At 53.9% G+C, this 23,643-nt stretch overlaps 1 protein-coding gene across 15 annotated transcripts in view; it reads right to left on the reverse strand.

Moving 5' to 3' along the window:
• Window positions 1-23,643, reverse strand: part of PTPRS (protein tyrosine phosphatase receptor type S) — a 164,050-nt gene that overhangs the window by 21,187 nt on the left and 119,220 nt on the right. For 7 of the 15 annotated variants that reach the window (XM_071577997.1, XM_071577989.1, XM_071577992.1 and 4 more), the window contains 13 exons: window positions 23,491-23,624; window positions 23,193-23,337; window positions 17,238-17,543; window positions 14,990-15,183; window positions 14,540-14,566; window positions 12,381-12,498; window positions 8,525-9,115; window positions 7,765-7,862; window positions 7,276-7,529; window positions 6,774-6,867; window positions 5,926-6,141; window positions 3,404-3,561; window positions 622-734 (listed from right to left, as the gene is read on the reverse strand). In XM_071577997.1, coding sequence (XP_071434098.1) covers window positions 622-734; window positions 3,404-3,561; window positions 5,926-6,141; window positions 6,774-6,867; window positions 7,276-7,529; window positions 7,765-7,862; window positions 8,525-9,115; window positions 12,381-12,498; window positions 14,540-14,566; window positions 14,990-15,183; window positions 17,238-17,543; window positions 23,193-23,337; window positions 23,491-23,624 — 2,448 coding nt within the window. The remainder of the gene's footprint in view (window positions 1-621; window positions 735-3,403; window positions 3,562-5,925; window positions 6,142-6,773; window positions 6,868-7,275; window positions 7,530-7,764; window positions 7,863-8,524; window positions 9,116-12,380; window positions 12,499-14,539; window positions 14,567-14,989; window positions 15,184-17,237; window positions 17,544-23,192; window positions 23,338-23,490; window positions 23,625-23,643) is intronic. The other 8 variants (XM_071577994.1, XM_071577991.1, XM_071577993.1 and 5 more) reach the window with 2 other exon arrangements.

The raw sequence follows: 23,643 nt of genomic DNA on the forward strand, positions 1-23,643 counted from the left end.
GGGAGGTGTCCCTGCCCATGGCAGGGGGTGGCACTGGATGAGCTTTAAAGTCCCTCCCAATCCAAACCAGTCTGGGATTCCCTGACAGTGTCTGCACCAAGCAAGGAGATGGTGCCTCATCTGCACCAAGCAACCAGCCACCCTTCTCCCTGCACAGCCCATGGGCAGGCCTGGCTCCCAACAGGAGTGCCTTGGCACCAGAAAGCACCAGTTCCAGATGTGGCTGGAGCTCTGGGTGCTGGGCAGTCTGCCAGGCCCCATCTCACCACCCCAGGAGCTCCCAGAGTGAAGCACGGGGCAGCACTGGTGCTCTGGCATGATTGGCACAGCCACAGCTCTTGTAGCTGTGTGCTTAGCCCAGAATGCACCAGTTTATCTGGGAATCCAGGAAAACCTCTCCTCCTGCCCTGCCAGCACTGGGCAGAGCCTGTGCCAGGGCCCTGGAGTTCCCAGCAGAGGTTTCTTTCAGCAATGCCCCTCGGCACAGACAGGGCTCGGGGCTCCCAGGGCAGCACGGGGGCTCCAGGCAGGGCAGCAGCTGCCCTGGGGCACAGCAAGGGGGAGGAAGGGGCAGGTGCTCCACTCCTGCCTTCCCTGGCAAGGCTGGGCAGCAGCTGTTACCTGGAGTCTGGAAGTTGATGCGTCTCATCTCCACGGGGTCCTTGGGGTGGTGGGGCGCGATCTCTGCGTTGTTCAGCAGGCACTTTGTCCGCGGCTCCGAATCCTTCCGTTTGCTTTGAAAGGAAACCAAAAAGAAAGGAGAAAAACCAGAAGACAAAGCAGCTTAGCTTATTATGGGCCTTGGGGTGCCTTGTAGTTTTCTCAGCTACTGATGTTGAGACCTGAGCAAAGCTCCCACTGAAAATCAAAGGTGAAGCCAAGGGTGTAAGTACATAAATTGCATCAGAAAAGGGATGAGGTTTGGCAGGTTTGTCAGTGCTGCATTTGAGGGGTTTACAAGGGTCCAGCAGCCCCTCAGCAGCTTTCAGGCAAGTCTGGAAGTTTCCCCTTCTCACAGGAGCAGCTGTGAACTCACCCCCCCCAGCCTGCCTGCTCAGAGCAGCCTCCCCTGAACTCTGCAAAGCTCTGCAAGCAAAAACCCTCCAACTCTGGCCAAGCCATTTCCAGCCTGGAAGAACCAGAGCCAACAGAATCATTTGGAAAAGTACAGAATCTCCTGGCTGTGACCTTGGACACAAAGCACTGATATTGCTGTTGGCTTGTTTAGGAGCTCTCAGAGCTGCCTTGCTGCAGACAGAGAGGTTGGAGCAGTGGTTTTCAATCTTTTTTGAACTGCAGAGCCCTAAAAATCTGGGTTCAACAAACAGTGTGTCTACATCCTCTCCCAGCACAGCTGTGCCTGCTGAGATCCACCTCACCTCCTTGCCAGAACCTGAAGCCTGCTCCAACCTGCCAGCTGAGCTGCACATGGAAGTGCTTCCTAATATATTTTACTCCAAATGGGTTAGGTTAGCTGAGACAGTTGGAAAGTCTTTGCTGACCTGGCTCATTCTCCTTGAAAAGAATTTGGAAGCAAAGCCCAGTGCTGATCTAAAGATGTGATAACCTCTGGCAAGGGAGCAGTGATGAGCTGCTGGGAACAGAACTTCTCCAATGAGCAGAGCACATGGACCCACACCCTGAGGCCTGGGAATGTGGTCCCAGCCCCAGCAGCAAGGTGGCTGTGGAACTCTCACCTCTCCTGCTTAGGCACACAAGAGCCTTCAATAATTTGCCTGCACCAGCAATGGCACCTAATTAGGCAGAGAGGAGGTTATTGGGGACATTTTTAGCTGTCTCTGGATGTCCTGAATAGCCAGAAGAAGTGGCATGAGCCCTGCCAAAACTGCATGGGGCAGCAGTTTGGGATGACACCACTCTGCAGTTTGGGAGCAGTTTATTTTTGCCACAGTTCTGAAACTCTGAAACTGCTGTTAATAGTTCATGGACTGAACCCATCAGTTACTTCCAGAGAAAGCTCTCCCAGCCTTGGAAATGTCTCATTTCTGCAGTTATAAACAGGCTCTGTTAGAAGCCCTTGGCTGAAGGGGCAAGAGCAGCTTCTGCAGTGGGGTGAGGACAGCTCAGCTGGTGAGATGCTGTTTCCAGTTGGAGTTCCAGTAGCTCAGGGACAGCCTGAATGAAGCAGCCAGACACAGAGAAAACCCACTTTCACCTCTGACTGCCACACAAATGAGTGTTTCTCTGCTCCATTAAGCCACCACTTTATGAGCCGTTTACTGTCCCTGCTGCTCAGGCTGAGAAAGGGCTGTTATAATCAGGAATGGGCAAGCAGGAGAAAGCTGGGCCTGCTTTCCTTTTTCTGCCCCAGTTCAAACATGGTCCCATGCCACTCTGACAGAGGCTTTCTGTAAGAGCAGAGTAGGAACAGAGCCCCAACACCACAGACAGCAAACACTGCTTAACACACAGCAAGGAAGAACCTGAATAAATGGCAAATCTGGTGCTCTTACCTGTCTGGCTTGCTGTCCAGGAAAGCAGTAAGTGGAGAGAAGACAAGACAAATGTTCAGGTTAGAAAGGACTTGCAGAGGAAAAGGGAAGAATTTGCTCAGCTATAACCCTTAGCAGAACAGGTGGAAGGTGAGACCAGCAAAGCTCACCCAGATAGATCAGAGCTAGTGAACACCAACAAGGACTCGCTGAGTCCCTGAGCCCCCAGAGAAGCTCCACAGCTGCTGGGATGTAGATCAGAGATGGGACAGGGCTCAGAGAGCTCCCTCCCCTCTGGCTATGAGATGTCCCAGCTAAGGACAGCCTTTTCTTGGCCACTGCTGCCATTATTTATTTGCTCAGCTCCTGCTTCCCCTCCTGTCCCCTTCCATTGCACAGTGTGTGCTCAAGGGATCCCCAGTTCTCATCCACACACCGTGAGCTGCTCAGAAAGCCAAGCAAAAGGGAGACACTTCTAGGGGTTGTTCCCTCCTCTCTCCTGCAGACTCACACCTTGCTCTTGCCTCCCAACTCCAGCAGAAAACCAGTTTGAGAGCAGTGGAGGTCTCTGCTGAGCTCAGAGGTGCCTTCCCTGCATCCCCCTCACTGTGCCCACTCCCCTGGAAAGAGGGGCCTGAGGCTGAGCAGCAATTCTGCAGGAGGCAGGCAAGGGTCCTGACACACTCACAGCACTTGTGTCAGTGGGACAAGCACAGCCCTCCTGAGAGTGTCACGGGGTAGAGTCTGAAGCAGCAAGTCCTGCAACCCACTGCTGAACCCTCCTGTGCCAGGCAGACCCTCCCACTCCATCGTGCCTCAGGCTCCTCTCTGGTACCAGTGGAGGGATTTCCCTGAGCTGAGCTCAACAAAGCCAGGGAGGAAATTCCCTTTGGACACCAGAGCTGGGGACACTCAGCGGGGTCTCAGCCCTGGCAATGAGCAGCTCTTACTTTTTGTAGAGCAGGATGGCAATGACGATGCAGATGATGAAGACCACGGCCAGGACGGGCCCAATGACCCAGATGAGTCCTTCCTCTCCATCGATGATGGGCTGAGGGTCAGGGTTGTCCAGCTGGATGGGGTCGGAGAAGGGACTCGCAGCAAAGGTCTGGAGGACACAAAAGGTGGTGGGGCACAGCTCAGAGATGGAATGGGGACTGAGAACAGTGGGCAAGCACAGAGTGCTCACAGGATGTCAGCTCTCTGCAGCACAAACCAAAGAGTAACAGGGAAAATGTCCTCTTCAACCAAGAGAAAACACCCTTGTCTGTGAGCACCCACATCATGGAATAATCTGAGCTGCAAGGGACCCCCAAGGATCACCAGTCCAGCCCCTGGCCCTGCACAGACCCCCCAACAGTCTCATCCTGCCCCTGAGAGCTCTGTCCAAATCCTCCCTGAGCTCTGGCAGCCCTGGGGAGCCTGTTCAGTGCCCCTCAGGGGGAAGACCCATATGACAGGTATCTTCCTCCTCCAGTGCTCCAGGTGAGACAGAGCACTGGGGGATCACATTCATGTGGGGCTGTAGCCTGTGTGGGCCTGTGGCTCAGCCCACGTTGGAGCCAGAAAGGTGTTTTAAGAGAACCAGTTGACTGCACCTCTGTTTCACCACACCTTTGGGGCCTCACCACTGCCACAAACACACAACACTTTCTCCAAACACTCATGTAACCATCTGGATTTTGACAGTCAGATGGATTACAGAGCACGAGGGAAGGGATTAAAACAAGAATTAACACTTGGTCTTGTGACTGAAAAAAATCACCCCTACAATTGAATATAAATTAATAAAATGCAGTATGCTCTGTTCTCTCTGCAGTGAGCTGGGCTCTCCAGGAGAATCAGAGGAATCAGAATCCTGACTAATGGGCACTGTCTGTTCTCAGGAGCACTACAATCCCCTCATTCCAGGGAGGATGCATTGCAGAGAGAACCTCCAGGAACTGAACAGCACTGGGAAGTGGCATGGCTAGTTTGGGAGAGGAGCCAGGGACAGGACAAGAACAGGTGGCTGAACTCCCTCAGCTCTGAGCAGACTGGAACACTGCTCCATACTGGGGAGCTGCTGTGGATCCAGCTGCTGGGAGCGAGGCTGCAGCACCTTGTTCTAAAGCAGAAATTACCACAAGCTGCAGTAATCCGATTGAGAAACCCATTCAGAAGCGTGTCAGCCTAATCCTTTAATATCAAGTACACAACTAAATATTTATTGGGGAAAAAACCCTCTGAAAACACTTAATTTCCAATAGCTCCCTGCTACAATTCCATAGGGAGATTTAAAAACAACAAAGTATTAGGTTGTTTCCCATTGTGAATGAGGGAGGAGGCAGGTAAATATTAAACCAGTTGTTTTCATAAAGCCAAACACAGCCCCAGTGAGAGCAGCAGTGATGTTGGAGTGGTAGAGAGCACATGCAGTTTTCCATTAAAAAATGCTCCCCTCTGTGCTTGGTGGGGAATTCAACAATGACCAGAGTGTGTGATGTGCTCTCAGAGCAGGAGGTTTGGGGTCATTGCTCTGAGCAATGGAAGGACAGCCCTTAAAGGGAAAGGATCTGACCTAGGGCTCTCTGAACTTGAGTGCAGCCCTGAGGGGATGGTTCAGTGTGCAAGTCCTGCCCATGAAGACTGGGAAAATAAAATCATTGCTGCTTGTGTCACTGGCCTGACTGCTTGGCAGGGCACAGTTGTTTAATGCAGGAACAAGCACCAACAGCTCCAAGTGCCACATCCAAAAGCTTCACAGATGGAGTGAAAGGTCTTTACAAAGAAAAAAAATCAAGGATCTGCCGGGAGAAATTTCTGGGGAATGCCAGGAGGGCAGCAGGGCTGCTTGGCAGCTCCCATGGGAGCAGCTGCTGCTTCTGGTCCATGATGGGGATGAGGGGCACAAGGATCTGGAGAGGGCAGGGGAAAGCAGGCAGCACTTCACAGAATCCCAGAATATGCTGAGCTGGAAGGGACCCACAAGGATCATCCAGTCCAACCCCTGACCCTGCACAGAACCAACCCCAAGAGTCACACCCTGTGCCCCAGAGGATCATCCAAATGCTCATGGAGCTCTGGCAGCCTCAGGGCTGTGCCCACTGCCCTGGGGAGCCTGGTCAGTGCCCACCACCCTCTGGGAAAAGAACCTCATTCCAATATCCCACCCAAACCTGCCCTAACACAGCTCCAGGCCCTTCCCTGGGTGCTGTCCCTGGTCCCACAGAGCAGAGCTCAGTGCCTGCCCCTCCTCTGCCCCTACTGAGGAAGCTGTTCCTGCAATGAGGTCTCCCCTCAGTCTCTTCTTCTCCAGCTGAACACACCAAGTGCCCTCACACTCTTCCCCTGCAGGCCCTTCCCCACCTTTGCTGTCCCCCTTTGGACACTCTCCAAGAGCTTAATATCTTTCTCACACTGTGGAGACCAAACCTTCCCACAGTATTCGAGGTGAAGCCTCATCCCTGCAGAGCAGAGGGGCACAACTTACGGCCTCAGGCTCCTGCAGCACTGCCAGGATGAAGAGGACATATCTCTGCCCTGGCTCCAGGGCTCTGTTCTCGAAATTGTCGTAGTGCTTCATGTCCCCCAGCACGAAGTGGGACGGGAGGGAGCGGAACCGCGCGGCGATGTAAGGCCGGGGCAGGTCCAGCTGCCGCGAGTGCCGCAGGCTCCGGCGCCGCAGCCGCGCGATGTCCTGCACCAGCTGCGGGGACAGAGGGACAGGGTGAGCCCGGGAATGGGCAGCAAGGAGAGCCAAACCACCCTCAGACTGCCCACCCTGGACTGCTCAGGGCAGAGGGACAGGGTGAGCCCGGGAATGGGCAGCAAGGAGAGCCAACCCACCCCTCAGGCTGCCCACCCTGGGCTGCACCAGCTGCGGGGACAGAGGGACAGGGTGAGCCCCAGGAATGGGCAGCAAGGAGAGCCAAACCACCCTCAGACTGCCCACCCTGGGTTGCTCAGGGCAGAGGGACAGGGTGAGCCCCAGGAAAGGGCAGCAAGGAGAGCAAAACCACCCCTCAGACTGCCCATCCCTGGCTGCTCTGGCTACAGGGGCAGAGGGACAGTGTGAGCTTCGTGAATGGACAGCAAGGAGAGCCAAACCACCCCTCAGGCTGCCCACCCTTGGCTGCTCTGGCTGCAGGGGGCAGAGGAACACTCTGAGCCCCATGAATGGGCAGCAGAGAGAGCCAAACCATCCCTCAGGCTGCCCACTCCTTGGCTACTCTGAATGGGGAGAACAGGCACCTCAAAAGCTCCTCCCAGCTCACCATCCCACCCATTACAGATGTTTGCTCTCTCCTCACAGCTGGCTCCAGGTTCACCCACACTCACCTCCTCCAGGTCCATCTCCTCAGGGCTGCCCAAGGGGTTGAGGAATTGTCCTCCCCGGGACTTCCTCAGAGGCACCACCACAATGTAGAAAGCCCTAAGAGTTGGGAATAATCAGAAGAAATAGAAGAAGTAAAAGGAATTAATCTCTTTCCACAAACCACAGAAGAGAGTGCACACACTCATGTAGGTTTGCCTAAACTGCCCCACTGGCTCAAACCAGCAAGCCCCTTGTTTTTAGTTTAGCAGAGCTGCTATTCCTGGAAGGAGCTGGATTCAGTGGCAGCCCCACAACACCTCTGCTTATGCATTCCCTTGGCAGTTCTTTGGTTTTCCCTGTTAGCTCTGGGAAGCACCTCCAAAAGGCAACAGTCAGGAAGGCTGAAAATGCAGGAAACACCCCCTGCCACTGCCCTTATGGGTTGGTACTGTGGTCTCCAGCCATCAGGGCTGACCCCCAAAAACATCAGCTGAACACCCTCCCTGCAGTTTAACAGGAACCTACTGGACAGGCACAGAGCTCTTCACGTCAGGGAGAATCACCACCACGTTGCCATCAGCATCAGGCTTGTGGGTCACCTCTGGCTTCTTGGACAGCATGTCAGCAGCAGTCCAGGCAGCCACGTTCTGCTGCAGGCCCCCCATGCTGTTGCCCTGGTTCATCAGCACAAAGTTGTAGAAGGTGCGAGGCCTCAGGTGGGTGATGAGCTTCTTGGTGGTGCGTCCGTCCACGTCGACGTGCAGCCCATTGTACTGGATCTGTGGGAGGGAAGGGGCTGTTCCAGGAGCAAGGCTGACACTGCTCCAACAGCTCCACTGCTCTTCCTCCCCACCCCTTGGGTTTGCAGGGAACACAGGGCACTCAGCTCCACAGAAACACAGCAGGGATTAACCATTCCCAGCCCACATCCATATCCTACAACCTCTTATTCAACAGGCAAAGCTTCCAGGAAACTGGTAAGAAACACAGATCTGACTCCTGCATTCCACTTGCCTTGTATGGGGTGGGAGAGTTGTAGTTCTCAGGGAACTCCCAGCTCAGAAGGACAGATGTCTTTGTCACCATCTTCACCTTGAAGTTCTTGGGTAAAACTGCGGAGAAAAAAGTGAGGAGGAAGGGGAGAAAGGAGAAGAAAAGGCAACAGAGGGAAGGAAGAGCAGGAAAGAGAAGGAAAGAATGTCAGGTGCTGGAAGTGGGCCCTGCCAGGCTGGGTCTGGCTGCAGCTGCAGGAATGGAAGTGATTGTTCCCTCCTCCACACTGTGCTTGAGTTCTGCCAAGGTCCATCTCCCAGTGCTCCCTGTCCCCTTGCCTAACCCCAGGGAGGGCACGTGGCTTTGCCCCCACACTCTTGGGCCTGGGTGGCTGCTGCAGGAACGAGGTGCTGGCTGGCTGAGCATGCTCAGGTGAGGAAACCCATCCCAGCTCACAGTTTGAGGTGTTTTTTTGATTCTTCTCTTTAATTTTGGCTGTTTGCAAAAGCTGAAGAAAATGCTCTTCCCACCTGTACAGCGACTGGCCCCCCCCTCGGGTGCCAGCGACAGAAGGTGTCCGGACTTAACTTAGAAGAAAGTGGTAAAAGGGACTTACCTGGCACAAGGCAGAGAGGAGCGGAGGGACTGAGTGTGACACCAGAGTGCTTTGCACTTACTCACGAGCCTGGCTGAGCCTGGCCTGACCTCTCCAGCTCTCTTGCCTCCTGGCACCAGCCCCGGACACAAGGGGAGAGAGGAAGGAGAAACCGGTGAGTCCTACCTTGGTCCAGCTGGAACGTCCGATACTGGACGGTGGGGCTGTAGGGCCCGGGGCCCTTACTGGTGTGGGCACGGATTTTAACGTCATAGGCGGTGTTGGGTTTGAGGCCGTTGAGGGTGTAGGAGTTCTCTGGGGAGGGGGGCAGGTCCTTCTCCAGCAGGTTGCCGGGAGAACCGGCTTCCCGGTAGGCCACGGTGTACTTGGTGATGGCGCCGTTGCGCTCGGCCAGCACGGGGGGCAACCAGCCGAACTGCACCGACACGGCGCTCACGTTGCTCGCCTCCAGGATCTGGGGGTACCCCTTGGGGATGTCCTCGGGGGTGGTGAGCTCCTGCACGGCCTCCTCCCCGAAGCCAGCGCGGCTCTTCACGGCCAGCTTGAAGACGTACGTGGCGCCCTTGTGGATGCTGGGGGCCGTGTACTGGTCCTCCTGCGCCGAGAACTCCAGCGTGGCCAGGGGGGCGACGTCCTTGCGGCCGAACTGCAGCCGGTAGCCCAGCACCTGGCCCTCTGCATCCAGGGGAGGCTCCCACTTCACCAGCAGAGTGTTCTCCTCTGTCTGGTGCACGGACAGGATGGGCTTTCCTGGGACTGCGAGAGAGAAGAGAGACACCTTCAGCCAAGGACAGGACAAAGGGAGAGGAAACAGCAGTAGAAGGGTCCTCAAGTCAGTGGCAACCTTCCAGCTGGGCTCTGTGTTCCTTGGTGTGTCCCCTTCAAACCCAAGCTGCTGCCACCCGCCCTGTGCAGGGGCTCCATCCAGTTCAGGAAACGAGGAGTTTGCTAATGTGTCAGCTGTGAGGTACTGCCACATTCCTGGATTTGTTTTCTTCCCTGTGCTCAGGATGGAAAGATGTGCACAGCTCCTCCCATATCCCTGGACCACAAGACCTCCCAGTGCTGGGAAGAACTAACTCAGGAGTGCTGACTCCCAACCTCCTGCCCCAGTTGCTTCTCAGAGCAGGGAAGACCAAATCTGGAGTCCCCAAACTCCTGTCCTCTGTCTCTCTCCATTACACAGCCCAACTCATGCAGAAAGAGACTGGAACAGATTGGCTCAGGCTGGGAAGTCCAGAGCAGTTGAGGGTGAAGTAATGAAGGATGGGGAAGGAAGTCTGGGCAGCCCCAGGTCCTGAGCAGCAGGCACAGGGCCAGCTCAGCGAGGCTGGCACGCAGCTCATCGCCCACTTGGGCACAGAAGGAAGCACAGAGAGTGCAGAGCCCAGAATATGAAGTGAGGCAGAGGGCAGAGAGAGCTGCTGCTCCCTCTGTGCAGTTCCTCTCCTCTGGAGGAAGCAAGAAGCCCTCTGAGGGTTAGTGTGTTTCCAGGGAGCTTCTCCTTAACCTGTCAGGGAGCTCCTCCACATCTGGGGGGATTTGGGGAGCTCAGCAGTGCCCTGTCTCTTCTGCCTAATGAGCCCTGGCACTGCCTGACTGCCAAGCAAGCCACAGCCACCGTTAAATGACACGTGCAGGCCCAGAGGTTCCCAAAGGCAGAGAAAGCAGAGCATTAATTCCAGCAGCTCACGCGTCATTGACACTCAGCTCCACCATTAGAGATGTAATTTCCTTCTCTCTGCCTTGGTATTTCACAGGAGGGAGAATGCAGTTGGGAGACACCCCATCCTGCTCTTGGGGCACGAGGGCTGGGGTGCTGCTGAGGCTCATGGAGGCAGCAGGAAGGAGCCTGTGCTGGGGAACCCTCTGCCTGCTGCCTCCACTGACACCTGAACACGAGGCTGAGAGGCTGAACCTGAAACAAAGGCTTTATCCCTTCCAAACTGCCAGGGACAGAGCTGGGAGAACCACTCTCCTCCCTTGGGAATGCCTAAGGAACACATCAAAGAGAAAAACAATGCCATTACCTTTACGTTTCAGTTTTTATCACAAATGTTACTATAATCAGCTGAGCTTGAAAATATTACATCTGCACAACAAATATTGTTTGGAAAGAAGGTGAGAAGAAAGCACAGACAGGGGGAAGTGTTTTATTTTGCAATTGGTTTGGACAGTAAAGGAGAAAATTGGATGTATTACTGTATTTAAATTCAGCCCCCAGCCCTGAATGATAAAGAAAGAGATCTCTCCTCTCAGAAGGAGTATTGACTCAACACTGCAAAGAAGGTAAGAATGTTACAGAGCCATTTGGAATTTTTTTTTTTAAATAGCTATTTCAGGTTTGGGGAAATTGAGTTTTGGGTAATAGCTGCTGTGCTGGAGAAAACATCCCTCTGTGACTGATCACCTGCACTGCAAATCCTAATGGGGAGAGATGAAGGAATGTGACAAGAGAGAGTGACAAGGGAGCAAGGCTCAGAGAAAGGCTCTGAGAGAGGAAAAGGGAAAGGTTGGAGAGCCTTGGGAAGAAGGAAAGGAGAGGAGAGAACCAGGTGAGGTGAGAAGACACATGGGCTGGAGGGGAAGGAGAGGGTGAGTGAAGGAAGAGGGTTGTGACAGTGCAGTGGTGAGGGGTGAGTACAGGAGCCTCAGAGCTGACACCAAATGAAACATCTGCAGGAGCTGTACCCTCCTTCTCCAGTCTCTGAACTGGGCAGGACAGGCAAGAGGGGAGGGAAAGACTGAAATCTTTCCCCTTTGTCTAAACAAGGCCATAAAATGAGATGGGGATGTGAGTCAGGCCAGGAAAAGGCAAGGGCAGGGAGGGCACTGGCAGCTCCAGCCCTGTGTATGCCAGAAAGGGCTTCCAAGCCCTCTGTCCTGGGCACTGGGCTGAGCATCTGAGGTGCCTCTGGAGCATGGACAGGGGTTTCCAGGTTAATTCTGCAGTGCTGGCAGAGGCCTTAGATCCCTGCAGAGGCAGAGCAGTGTTGCAGGAACAAGGGATGATGTAAGTTTATGCAGCTGCTACAGGCAGGGTGAAGACAACAGCCCCAGAACTGAGAAGTGAACAAGCAGATTGCCAGGGCTGGGGAGTTACAGACAGAAATGGCCCTCATTTGAAGCAGGAACAAAAGAAAGAGCATGAGCAAAATGGGATGAAAGAAGGTAACCACAGTAAACCAGAGATGGGCTGGGTGAGGGAAAGCTCCAGGTCTTCCTCCACTGCACAAAGGCCTTCCATTCAGCAGAGTCATGAGAGCAGAACCCTGAGATGCTGAGAGGGCAGGTGATGTGTGTGCCTGTCCTTTCTGCCTGCAGCACAACTGTTTGGGGGAGCAAGGGGCACCCTGTTGCCCTTTGTCATCCCTCTGTGCAGGCCCTGCCATCCTGGCTTGGCACCAGTGTCTGTACTGAGGCTGGCAGGGACTGTGCCAGGAAGGTCAAAGGCAGGATGAGCCTGGGGATGTGCAGGCATGGCCCAGGTCCCCGAAATGTGAGCCAGGAAAGGTCAATACTGTCAGTGCTTCTCCCTCTGCTAGTCCTGAGCACAGGGGATGGATATTCAGACATGAGGAGAGCGGGAGGACAAACCACCTCAGATCTTTGGAAGTTGCCACCACAAGAGCAGAGCTCTGGCTCTCCTGTCCCCAGTGTGCCTGTGTGGGCCATCACCAAAGCTACACAGGCTCTCCAGTGCCAGACCAGGCAGAGTCTGTGCTGCTGGTGCACTGAATCCATAGCACAGGAGATTACAAATGATTACAGTTCAGCCTCTGGTGTGTGCCTGGGCTTTCTGCAGCACTGGGCACAAAATTGTGGCATTTGGTAAGGGTTGCATGTCAGGAGTGAAGGGGTTTCTGCCTTGCTAGAACCGATTCTGCCCTCGGGGCAGCACAGCACTTGCTGCCAGTCTGTCCTTCAGGAAGGGAGTGGGAGAAAAGAAGGGGAGTCTGGAGAAGAAGCTTCTTGGCTTTAGGAAAGGGGTGAATCCCAAGAGCTCAGGAAAGGCTCTCACCTGCACCCTTTGTGGTGACCACCTTGGGCTTGCTCCGAGCACCATCTCCCTTCATGGTGTAGGCGGCGACAGTGATGGAATAGGCAGTCTCAGGCTGGAGCCCAGCAATGACCATCTCCTGTTTGGGGGATTCCAAAGGAAAATCCTGTCACTACCCAGGTCTACACACATGGGCACATCTCTCCTCCTTGCAGGAGTCTCAGCCCTTTTCTTTCATGCAGGAAAACACTGACTCTGAAAGCACAAGGCACTCTGGGGCAACAGGAGCTGTGGGAGGTGGCAAGGAGGGTGAGAGCCACAGGATGAGGCACTCACAGCTCTGTGGACACAGCCTGTCTCTGCAGGGCCCTGCTCGAGGTGTTCTCCTCCAGATCTGCCTCCCACACACTCCCCGTCTCCACACAAACCACTTCAGCATCCAAACGCTGTCGCTGCCTTCAAAGCTTCTCCTCTCCACCGTGCAGCCTCAGAGGAGGGCTCACAGTTTCAAGGAGATTACATGTTTTTCACCATTACCCACTCTCTTCTCTCCTCAGAGATATTTTTAATGCCTTCACAATAGTGAAGGGATTGCTCAAACACAAAGTGCCAGCCGATGTGTTCAGCTCCCACACCAAAGCTCCCTCCAAATCCAGCCCCTCCCTGCCAGCCCCACCAGCTCCCACTCCTGCCTCCCTCCCCAGGAGCTCCTGCTGGAACACTGGCCTGGAGAACAGCCCCTCCCTGCCAGCCCCACCAGCTCCCACCCCAGGAGCTCCTGCTGGAACACTGGCCTGGAGAACAGCCCCTCCCTGCCAGCCCCACCAGCTCCCACCCCAGGAGCTCCTGCTGGAACACTGGCCTGGAGAACAGCCCCTCCCTGCCAGCCCCACCAGCTCCCACCCCAGGAGCTCCTGCTGGAACACTGGCCTAGAGAACAGCCCCTCCCAGGAGGGGTCCAGCCCTTCAAAGGGCTGTGCTGGAAAACAACACCCGTGCTAAAACAACCAGAATGACAGCACATGCAGCAGGGTTTTCCCCAAGGCCCCAGGAAGGTGGGATATGGGAATATTGTGCATTTTTATGGCTTTCCTCTCCTTTCACCCCCCACTGCCCCTTTGTGTTTTCGATATTACATCTCAGGGCAGCACTTAGGAAGAACTTGTTAGTCCTGAAAATAACTATTTCCCCAAAGCTGAGCAGGGAGAGGAACAGCAGAACTTCAGAACTGTGGGATTTTGATCAATGAGTTTGGAAGCTGTAGAATACAAGGACAGGTCTGCCTTCTGGAAGTCAAAAACTTGATCTGCTTTCTCACCTGCCACTGAGTTTTATTAAGATTTTAGGCAAAGGGGTTTGCCTTTCATGAGACTCAATTTCCCCATCATAAAAAAGGGAGTCCTCTCACTTCTCTAGGGCACTTGGCAATCTCCAGGAGACACAGTCACTTTAGTCCTGGACCCTGTCATTCCAAAGAGGAAATGCTTTCTCCTTCTGCTTTGTAGCTGCAAGATTATGGAAAGCATTTATCATTTTAGCAGAAATAGCAAAAGTCAACCAGCCAGGCTGATTGTAAGGTACTTAAAGGTAAAAGCACCAATAGTGATTCAGTGCTTTGTATCCAGGAGTTTCTAAGAATCTTGGCCCTTTTGGGCACCAAGTGTTTGTTTATGTCCTGACAGCTCAGGACTCATGGATTCTGAATTCCCACAGCTTCCCAGCCTGTCTTTTCCAGACACAGAGGTTTGCAGCCCAGCCCAGCTGGGCACCCTGTCCAGTGGAAGGTGTCCCTGCCCACTGCAGGGAGTGGAACAAGGTAGTCTTTAAGGTCCCTTCCAACTCAAACCAGTTTAGTTTTCTGATATGATCAAGGCAGTCCCAAATTCAAGGTCCCATCTGCTTCCCCAGGGAGGAGCAGCACAGCCATTTTTTCCTTTGGAGCCAAAGGGAAAACCCTGTGGGAATGCAGCGTGCTGATGAATGGCACGATCACAGAGGGTCACAGACCACAGTGACAGGGTGGGGACAATGCATGGGAACACCATCAACAGGCTCTAAAACAGGCACACAGGCACTGCAGGAAAAATAAAAAGGGAAAAGGAAAATATCACACCATAACAGGAAATGGGAGAAGGGAAGGGACAGAACTAGAATTGGAGGATTTTTACTTTTTTACTTACATATTCAGCAGTGTCATCTGTTTCCCACTGGGCAGAGAACAAGAGAGGTTTGGCACGTGAGAATACAAGAGGGCAAAGGAGGGAAAGATAGAGACACAGCATGAGGAAGGAGTCCCTGAGCAAGCAGCCACACAAGGTCAGAAGTTACCAGGCCAGCATGAAGGAAGAAGTAGAGTGGGAGAAATTAGTAGATTGCAGAGGGGCCTTTGCCTGAATTAAAGAATTCCCAGACACAGGGAGGATGGATGGGTTTTTAGTTCAGTGCTGGGGCAGCAGTTCACACTCTTCCAGGTAACTATTGCCTGGGAGCACAAATGAACTGCAGAGACACAACACACACCTTGTCACAGGTTCTCATCTGCCTCCTCCACCATTACATTCATTGAGATGAGCCAGGGCGGCCCCAGCACCCCCCAGGGCTGGCAGGAGGGGCAGGGGCAGAGTCCTCACCTGGGCATCGGCCAGCATGACGTCCTTGATGTGGGGCAGCCCCCGCGCCTCCCCGTTCTCCATGCGCACGTAGTGCACCTGGTACCCGCGGATCTGGCCGTGCTGCCGGCTCGGCACCGGCGAGCGCCAGAACACCTGGATGGCCGTCGAGTTGAGCACCTCCACCTCCACCTTCCGAGGGGGGGCACTGGGCACTGCGAGGGAGGGAAGGAAGGAAGGGGCAACAGTCACTTGGGGAGTTCTGGCTGGAGCCTCTGGCTGCACCTACGGGACATGCACATGCTGGAACTACAGCCCTGAGAGGAGGGGACACCTCCCTAACCAGGGAGGGGACACCTACAAATACAGGGAGGGGGAGACCAAATCAGGGAGGGAACACCTGTCAAACCGGGGAGGGGACACCTACCAAACTGGGGAAGGGACACCTGCCAAAGCAGGGAGGGGACACCTACAAATACAAGGAGGGGGAGACCTACCAAATCAGGGAGGGAACAGCTACCAATCCAGAGAGGGGACACCTGCCAAACCAGAGAGGGGACACCTCCCAATCCAGAGAGGGGACACCTGCCAAACCAGAGAGGGGACACCTCCCAGTCCAGAGAGGGGACACCTGCCAAAGCAGGGAGGGGACACCTACAAATACAAGGAGGGGGAGACCTACCAAATCAGGGAGGGAACAGCTACCAATCCAGAGAGGGGACACCTGCCAAACCAGAGAGGGGACACCTCCCAATCCAGAGAGGGGACACCTGCCAAAGCTGGGAGGGGACACCTCCCAGTCCAGAGAGGGGACACCTCCCAATCCAGAGAGGGGACACCTGCCAAAGCAGGGAGGGGACACCTCCCAGTCCAGAGAGGGGACACCTGCCAAAGCAGGGAGGGGACACCTCCCAGTCCAGAGAGGGGACACCTGCCAAAGCAGGGAGGGGACACCTAACAAACTAGGAGGGGGGGACCTAACCAACTAGATATCCCATCATCCATCACCAGCCTCCCAGTGAAACAGGGAGGAAGGTTGGAAGGACCTAATCTGCATGGCATAGACACCTGGAGGGAACAGGCCCATCTCATCATCCAGCCATCCTTCCACAGGCTCCTCTGTGCCCAGTTTGCTCAGATGGAAAGAACCATATAGTTCCAGATCACATTCTAAGGGCAAAGACAATTTCTAGCAAGGCAGGAAAGCTGCAGTCCTGCCTGTGGGAAGTCAGGGTGGAGAGGATCAGGAGCACGACTTGCCCTTGGAGCTCCCTCATCTTTCAGGCAGGGCAGGTGGGTTGGTGGTTACACCCACTGCACAATCTCAGGACGGGAAACCAGATATGTCTTGGATGGAATTTGGGCTGATTTTTAAAAAAATAGTAACAACAGTAACAACAACTATAATACAGGGCATGAGAGCTTAATCTGCAAGAAAACCCCACTTTCTTTGAGCAGGGTCCATTTGGGTGTGGGCAGAAGCTCAGAGGAACAGAACCAACACTGGGGACAAACCTGTTGCTTTTTCTAATTCTTTTGATTTGGGATGGAGCAAGAACACCTGAGAAGTTTGGGATTTCCTTATGATATGTACTTGAGCTGTATTATCTGAGGTCTTACCCTCACAGTGAGGGTGCTTCTCTCCTTTCATGCACATTCAGGTTTTTTCCTGGTTTTATTTTACAGTACAAACACCAGGGAAATTCAAGTACCTGAGTGGCACCACTGAACTGTTGTCCCTGATGGTTTTTGGAAACTTTAACAGATTCCTCCTTCCTACTACTAACCAAAACTTTGACCTAGAAAGGGGCCAGTAACAAGGAATGTGTGGGAAGAACTCTTAATCTTTTAAAACATGTGATCTCAGGCACTGGTTGGGATTCCTGGGGCTGTGCAGTGCAGGACCAGGAGTTGGACTTGGATGGTCCTTGTGGGTCCCCTCCAGCTTGGGACATACTATGATTCTATAAAACCAGTATCTGCAGCCATGGTCTGCTCTGATTCTGGTGCCTTTCTGCCTCAGCTGATCCTGGCTCAGCAAAAGCACCTTTGCAGGGCAAGTGATGCAGTCAAGGGGCTTGATGTCAACACAGCCCTCCGGAAATCCAAGGAATGTCCCGGTGCAGAGCAGGACAACCCTCCAGCCCCAGTGCTTGCTCAGGGGAGCTGGCAGCAGAGCTCTCACCCCACCAAAGCCACGAGGAGGGTTCAGTGGCGTGGGGACAGCCCCTCCAGGGGCTCAGGGCAGAACCAGCAGAAGCTCAATTACCATCCTCATCCGTGCGGACGATGACCGGGGAGCTCTCCGGGCCCGGCCCCACCTCGGTGTGAGCCACCACGGTGACACGGTACTCCGTCCACTTCTCCAGGGCCTCGAGCAGGACGTGGCTGGCGCTGGGGGGGATGCCCTTCACCTCCCTGGGCTCCGAGTCCTCCGCGTCCAGCGCGCGGTACAAGACGCTGTATCCCGCCAGGACGCCGTTCTGGCTCTCGGCCGGCGGCGGCCGCCAACTTACCAGGATGGCGGTGGAGCGTGTGCTGACACACCTCACGTCTTGAGGGGGGGCAGACGGCTCTACGAGGGGGGAAAATGCAGGAGGGGAGAGGGGAGAAGAGGAGGGGAGGGAGGGGGGAAAAAAAACAACAAAAGATGGGAAAGATAAAAGAAAAAAAAAAAGGAAAATGATAACGAAAAAATCTAAAATAAAACGTACGAAAATTTGGTTTAGGAAGATAAAATTAAAAGAGAAGAGAGCTTTTTTGTGGTGTTGTCTTTTTTTTTTTTTTTTGAAATGAAGAAGGGTTTTTTTTAAAAAAAAAAAAAGCCAACGGAAATTAAATGGGGCATCAAAACTGAAATGGTGTAAAGCAAAGGACTGAAGCACCAAGCAGGGCTTGCCAAGAGGGGTCCTGCTGCCTGCCTGGCACAGACTAAGTGCCCAGCTGCACCCTATAAAAGCCTTTTCCTTTGGCTCCCTGTTTTACAGCAGCCTGGCAAATCCTGTCCTGGCTGAGAATGCACTTTTTTCCAACCTCAGTCTCTGGGATCTTGAATTTCTTTGAAGGGATCTGTGAAAATTAAGTAAGAAAAGCAAATCTTTTGCCAGGAGGCTTAAATTTAAGAGTTTGTACCTCCAGATGGAAGTGATTAGTTGTCCACAGACTGGAGGAGGCCAAATCCCACGGTAGGAATGCCCAGGACACTGCCAAGCAATGAGCCCACAGTGTGTTCAGAGAGGAGGCTTTAGAGAAAACACTTGCAGGAGGGGAGCAGCAGGTTTGCTGAGGTTTTCTGCTACCAGTGGGATTTTCCTAAGCAGCAGCAGGTCCAATTCCCACTGCCTGAACTGCACCAGAGGGTTTCTGAACATCCCAGGAGGGCACCTTGGGCAGTGTGACCCTACCCAGCCACCTTCTCAGGGTGGCAGCAGACGCCTGTCTAAGGGGGATCAGGAGGTGGGGAAGGTGCAAACCACAGCTCTCAGTGCAGGGCTGTGCCTGAGGTACAGGAGAGCTGCAGGAAATGTGGATTTGCCAATGAAGATGCCACAGGTCTGAGATCTTGGCAAAGTCTGGACAAAGGGTCTGTCACTTCTGTACTCCAACCTAAGCTCTGGAAGCTGAGAATGGTTTCAGGTGGAAGGGGCCCCAAAGCTCATCCCATTCCACTCCCTGCCATGGGCAGGGACACCTCCCCCTAGACCAGTTTGCTCCAAGCCCCGTCCATCCTGGCCTTGGACACTTCCAGGCATTAGGTCACACTCCTGTCAATCCCTAATGCAAATAAACCAGCCCAGGGAAGCAGAGTGTGATCCACTTTCAAGGCAAATCTATAAATCCAATCTCACCCAACTGCAATAGAGAGATTTTAACTCTCTGCAGACACTGCCAGAAACTGGGGTGAACTTACAGCCCACCAGGCATCACCTGGAAGAAGCAGCAGATAAAAGGTGGTCACCACTCCTCATTCCTCTGATGCTTTTTAATTAACAAAAAGCTCTTTAACTGAGGAATGGCTGTTTTCAACCCTTGTACCTCCATCCTGAGTCACAAGCAGATCTTTAGGCCCAGTTTGACTGAGTGAGAGCCACAGACTCTCCATGTTCCTCCATAAGACAGAGGGAAGCTGGGAGAGGGCTGGCAGAAAGGGCAGTGCCAATCCTTCCCCTGCAGTCTGAGCCCTCTGTCCAGCAGGACATCTGGGCTGTTCTCCTCCTGGTTTTATGCTTTACTGCTGTCTTTATCTGGCAGAATGACCTCCTTCTGCTCAGCACTCCCAGAGAGGAGGCTGAGTGCCCCAGCCGTGGCCAGCCACACAAAATAACACAGAATATGTCAAATGAACAAAACCAAAAGGAACAAACTGGAAAATAAAACATAAATCAGGCCAATAATTTGAAACAAAAAAAAACATCGGAAAGGAAATCATAATAATAAAATAATACTGATATAAAAAGTGACTCCTTCCAGAACATTCCCAGTCTGTTTACCTACCTTCCATGCTTCAACTGCTAACTTATAAGACTTTCTTACAAGAGAACATGAGGAACTGAGCTACGAGGCCAGACCAAGCTCCTGGTGGGTTTCTGCACATGACTGGCTTTTAAAACACCACTGTGCCCATGGTTAGTCCTGCTGAGTCCTCCCCTTGGCAGCAGAGCCCCAGCTACTGCAGAAATGGCAATTTTGGACCCCAATCTGTTCTCCTCTGCTAAGCTTTCAGCACAGAGAGCAGGGAGGAGGGAGGCACAGTCCCACTGATGGATCCCTGGGGCTCTCTCCAGCTGCTGGGATTGATGCAGCACCTTCTCCAGAACTGAGGTCACTGCTCCTCCCACAGTTCAGAACCAACTCAAGTGTGTTTCAGGGTATGGAGGGAAACACTCAGCCCTCTCCCATTGCTGCCATGATGCCATTCCCTTCTTTTTCTCTCCCCATCAGAGGCTGGTCCTATTCAAATCCACCTTTCCTACTCAGACCAGCCAAAGCCACCACAGCCGAGAAACCCACTGCAGAGAGGGTCTGACCTGACCTACCCTTCCATCCTGAACCTCATTCTGAAAGCCCCAGTGAGCAGAGTTCAGCCTCAGCTGGCCCAGGGGTCACTGCACTGCAGCTGCTGCGCGGCGCTCGCTCACTCACCCTCCACTCCAGCACAAGGACCTGGGATTGGCCCTGGCTGAGGCCTCCTGGGGGATGGGTTGCACTTTCTCTGGCCAAAGAGGCATTGGGTGGGTGGGTGGGTGATGGGGGAGAGGGCCCAGGTGCCACCCGGGCCCCTCCTGTCACTCTCATCGACTGCAGCACTGCATGAGAAGAGCCACCCAGTGCTGGCAGACGCTGGGCACGTGTCTGGGGGCTCATGGCACTGTTTCCTTCACAATCCAGCCCACCCTGTGTGCCCCTGGAGCCGTGGGCACAGCACCAGAACCGGGCAGCTGCTGCAGGAGGCCAAGTGCCACAGCCCATCCTGGGGGCTGTGGGTTCCCAGCTGTCACCAGGGAGCCACAGCACAGGCAGGAGCCCCAGCCAGGAGAGCAGCACCTCTGCCTGTTCTCACCAGGAGAGCAGCACTTTGGGATCCCTTCCCACCCTCCCACGGGCTCCAGGACATCCCTGAGTGTGTGCAGAGCCACACACGAGTGGGTGAGCCTGCAGAGACAGGGTGGACTGTATTTGTGAATCTGCTTGAGACCAGCCAGTTACTCACCTGAGCTGCACCTTTTACATGCTTTAAAGTTGACTGTCCAAGCCACAAGAATGACCCTTACTGACCTTGTACAATATCATGTTTTTTAACCCTTTAGGTACCATAGACTTTGGATAAGTTTCATTCATATACTGTGAGGAAGGGGAATGGGAAGGAGAGCAGAGCTAATGGTGGGGGAAAGGGGGAAACATCCTTTCTCAGGCAGGAACAGAGGGTAAGAAAGCCCTGTTGTTCCTCTACACCTGCACATGCAGCCTCACAGCTCCCACCCTGCCACCCCTGTCTGCTGCCCATGCTTTTCACTCTGAAATTTCTCAGCAGAAGAGTTGCCAGGGAGCCCTGGGAAGGTCATGGCTAGTCAGAAAGGGCAAACCAGCTTCTTCCAGCCATGAGAGTCTCTTAGTTTTACAAGCTACGTCTCTGGTACTTGAAGAGTTAAAACCCAGCTACTTCAAGAAGAAAAAGATACTTTACCTTTAGTTTAATGGATTTTACTTTGGTTATGATGCTCAGGAGGAGCCACCCTGACAGGAGGTGCAGGGAGGGGTGCAGTGCAGGGGGCTCAGACATGCAGGAGGGAGAGCAGAGAGCGGCTGGGAGGAGGGTGTGGCATTCCAGGGACAAGATGCCATCGTGGTGTGACATCACCCAGCAAGGGACAGACAGAGAGAGCAGGGAGCTGCTTCATCAGGCTGAGAGCATGCAGGCAAGGCAAGCAGAGAGCAGAGAGAGAAGAAAGAAAAGGCATGGAGAGGGCCAAGGAGGAGCTGAACGGAAAAGGAGCTGCGCAGGGAGGACACAAAAGCCTGTCCCGAGCCAGAAGGTCTGTGAGCCGCAGGATGTCACCCGGAGCAGGGAGAATTGACTCGTTCCTCCAACAGCCAGCCAGGAAAAAGTGTTTCACCGTGTTACAGCACACTGACAGCTCCCAGCTGAGGTTCTTAAGAGCGTTACATTAAGGAAACTCTCCCTATGAAAGCTGAGCTACAGAGAGAGAGAAACCTGGCCCTGGTTTGGGCAGGTGCCAAGTTAGAAAAAGCCCCAAAGCCTTCCCCTTTCCCAGATCCCCTTCTCCTCACCCTTTACAGGCAAATTTTCAGTGTCACTAAGCCCTGCTGCCATCAGCTCCCACACCCCTCTTCCAGCCTGTTTCATTGAACCAGAAAGTACAAATCCCAGACCCTCTTTTCCTCCCATGCACACAGAGCTCAAGGAGAGAAACCCCTTGGAAAACAGAAGCAGAGTGTAGGTTTAACACTTTTTTTTTTCAGGTCTTTTCTGTTCATTTCCCCCATCCCACAGTGATGTTCCCTCTGACAGTACCACACTGGGATCAGAACCAGCAGATGTGCAGCAGAGTCAGGAAAGGATTTTCCTATGAAACGTAGAGAGAGTATGGAGAAAAAAAGAGAAGGAAAAAAGGGGAAAAACACTTGAAGGAAGAAGAAAACAAAAATTTGTGAATAGAGTGGAGGCCTGAGAAAGCCCCAGTGAGGAATTCTGTCTATGCAGAAACAGACTCCCCTTTCTTCCCACTCCTCAGGGGACAGAAAGAGGAGAAGGGCAGAGAGACAGCAGGATGTGACAATTCAAAAGCCCAGCTCAGAGCCTGCTGCTCCCCCTTGTTAGGGACTCTGAGGGATGGGAGTGGGTGCTCTCCCTCCTCACACTGGTGACCAGAGCCATTTCTGAGTTAGTTCTGCTCCCGGCTACTCCAAACTGCAGCGGAGTGATTTAGTAGAGATGAGAGGAGACAGAAAACACAAAGAACAGCTGCCACAGCCACTCATGCAGTGAAAAAACACCTCATTTAAAAGCAAAGATCTGTGAAAAGCCCAGGTTGAAATATTGCCATCCAGGGTTATTGTCCCCGGGGCAACAGCAAAGGGAGACAATCCATTAAACTAAAACCAGCATGTTTTGGTTGCATAGTCCACCCTGGTGTCATCAATATCTCCCTCCCAGCCTCCACATGACTCCTCTCTCAGAGCTGCTGGAGCCCAAATGGGACCATCCCCAGTGCTCGCTGGGCCAGCAGATCTTCCACCCCACAGCCATGGAGCTGCTCATGGAAAGGAGCACAAGGACTGCCTTCCCAAAGGCTGGTGAACACGCTGGACTTGGGAACACCACCTTCCCTTCTCCTCTCCCTCCTGATTCCCACCATCTCCCTGCCCCACTGCCTGTGCCCCGTTCCCCATGGCTGTGCTCGCTCTGTGTGGGCACAGGCTGGTGGGTCCCGTCCCTCCTGGGCATGCTCAGCACCACGAGCCCCTCTCTGCTCCCACCCAGGTGATGGTGCTACCTGGCCCCCACCACCACTCCCCAGGCCCCAGCTCTGCTCCTCACTCACACCTCAGCCACCTGGACCAGCAAAGGCAGAAGGAGCAGGTCCCACAGGCGACCCCCCAGCAGCACCAACACCCAGCCCAGCTCCGTACCCCTGTGCCCTCCATCTCTGGCTCCCTGACCGTGGGCCCCTCGGAGAAGGGTGGGAAAAGGAGAGACACCTACTAGACTGCAAGGTGCGCTCTCGGACCTCCGGGGTGAAGGCCCCCAGCCCCAGAGCCGAGCGAGCTGCCAGCCGGAACACATACTCAGTGTTGGGCTTCAGGCCTTCCACGGTGAAGGACGTTGTTGGCTCGAAGTTCTTCAGCACCTGAGATGGGCAAGGGGGGAAGAGAAAAAATAAAACCAAGCAAAAAGGAGCAAGAGGTGAACCCTGCCCTGAGACATCTGCCCTGCGCCCCTCTCGCTGCCTGCCCAGGGAATGGTGGGGCTGGGATGCTCCTCAGCCAAACTCTGCACTCACCTCCTTGCTGTGGTCTCCCTCCTTATAGAGGAGCTCGTACTTCACTATGATCTCCTGGCGTGGAGGGCTCCATGACAGCACAATGCTCGTCTCGGTCTTGGCATCTGCTCGGAAGTTCATCGGCTGCCCAGGAACTGCAGCCAAAGGGGCAGA

Source organism: Pithys albifrons, chromosome 27 (genome assembly GCF_047495875.1).
Source record: "Pithys albifrons albifrons isolate INPA30051 chromosome 27, PitAlb_v1, whole genome shotgun sequence".
NCBI classification, from domain to species: domain Eukaryota; kingdom Metazoa; phylum Chordata; class Aves; order Passeriformes; family Thamnophilidae; genus Pithys; species Pithys albifrons.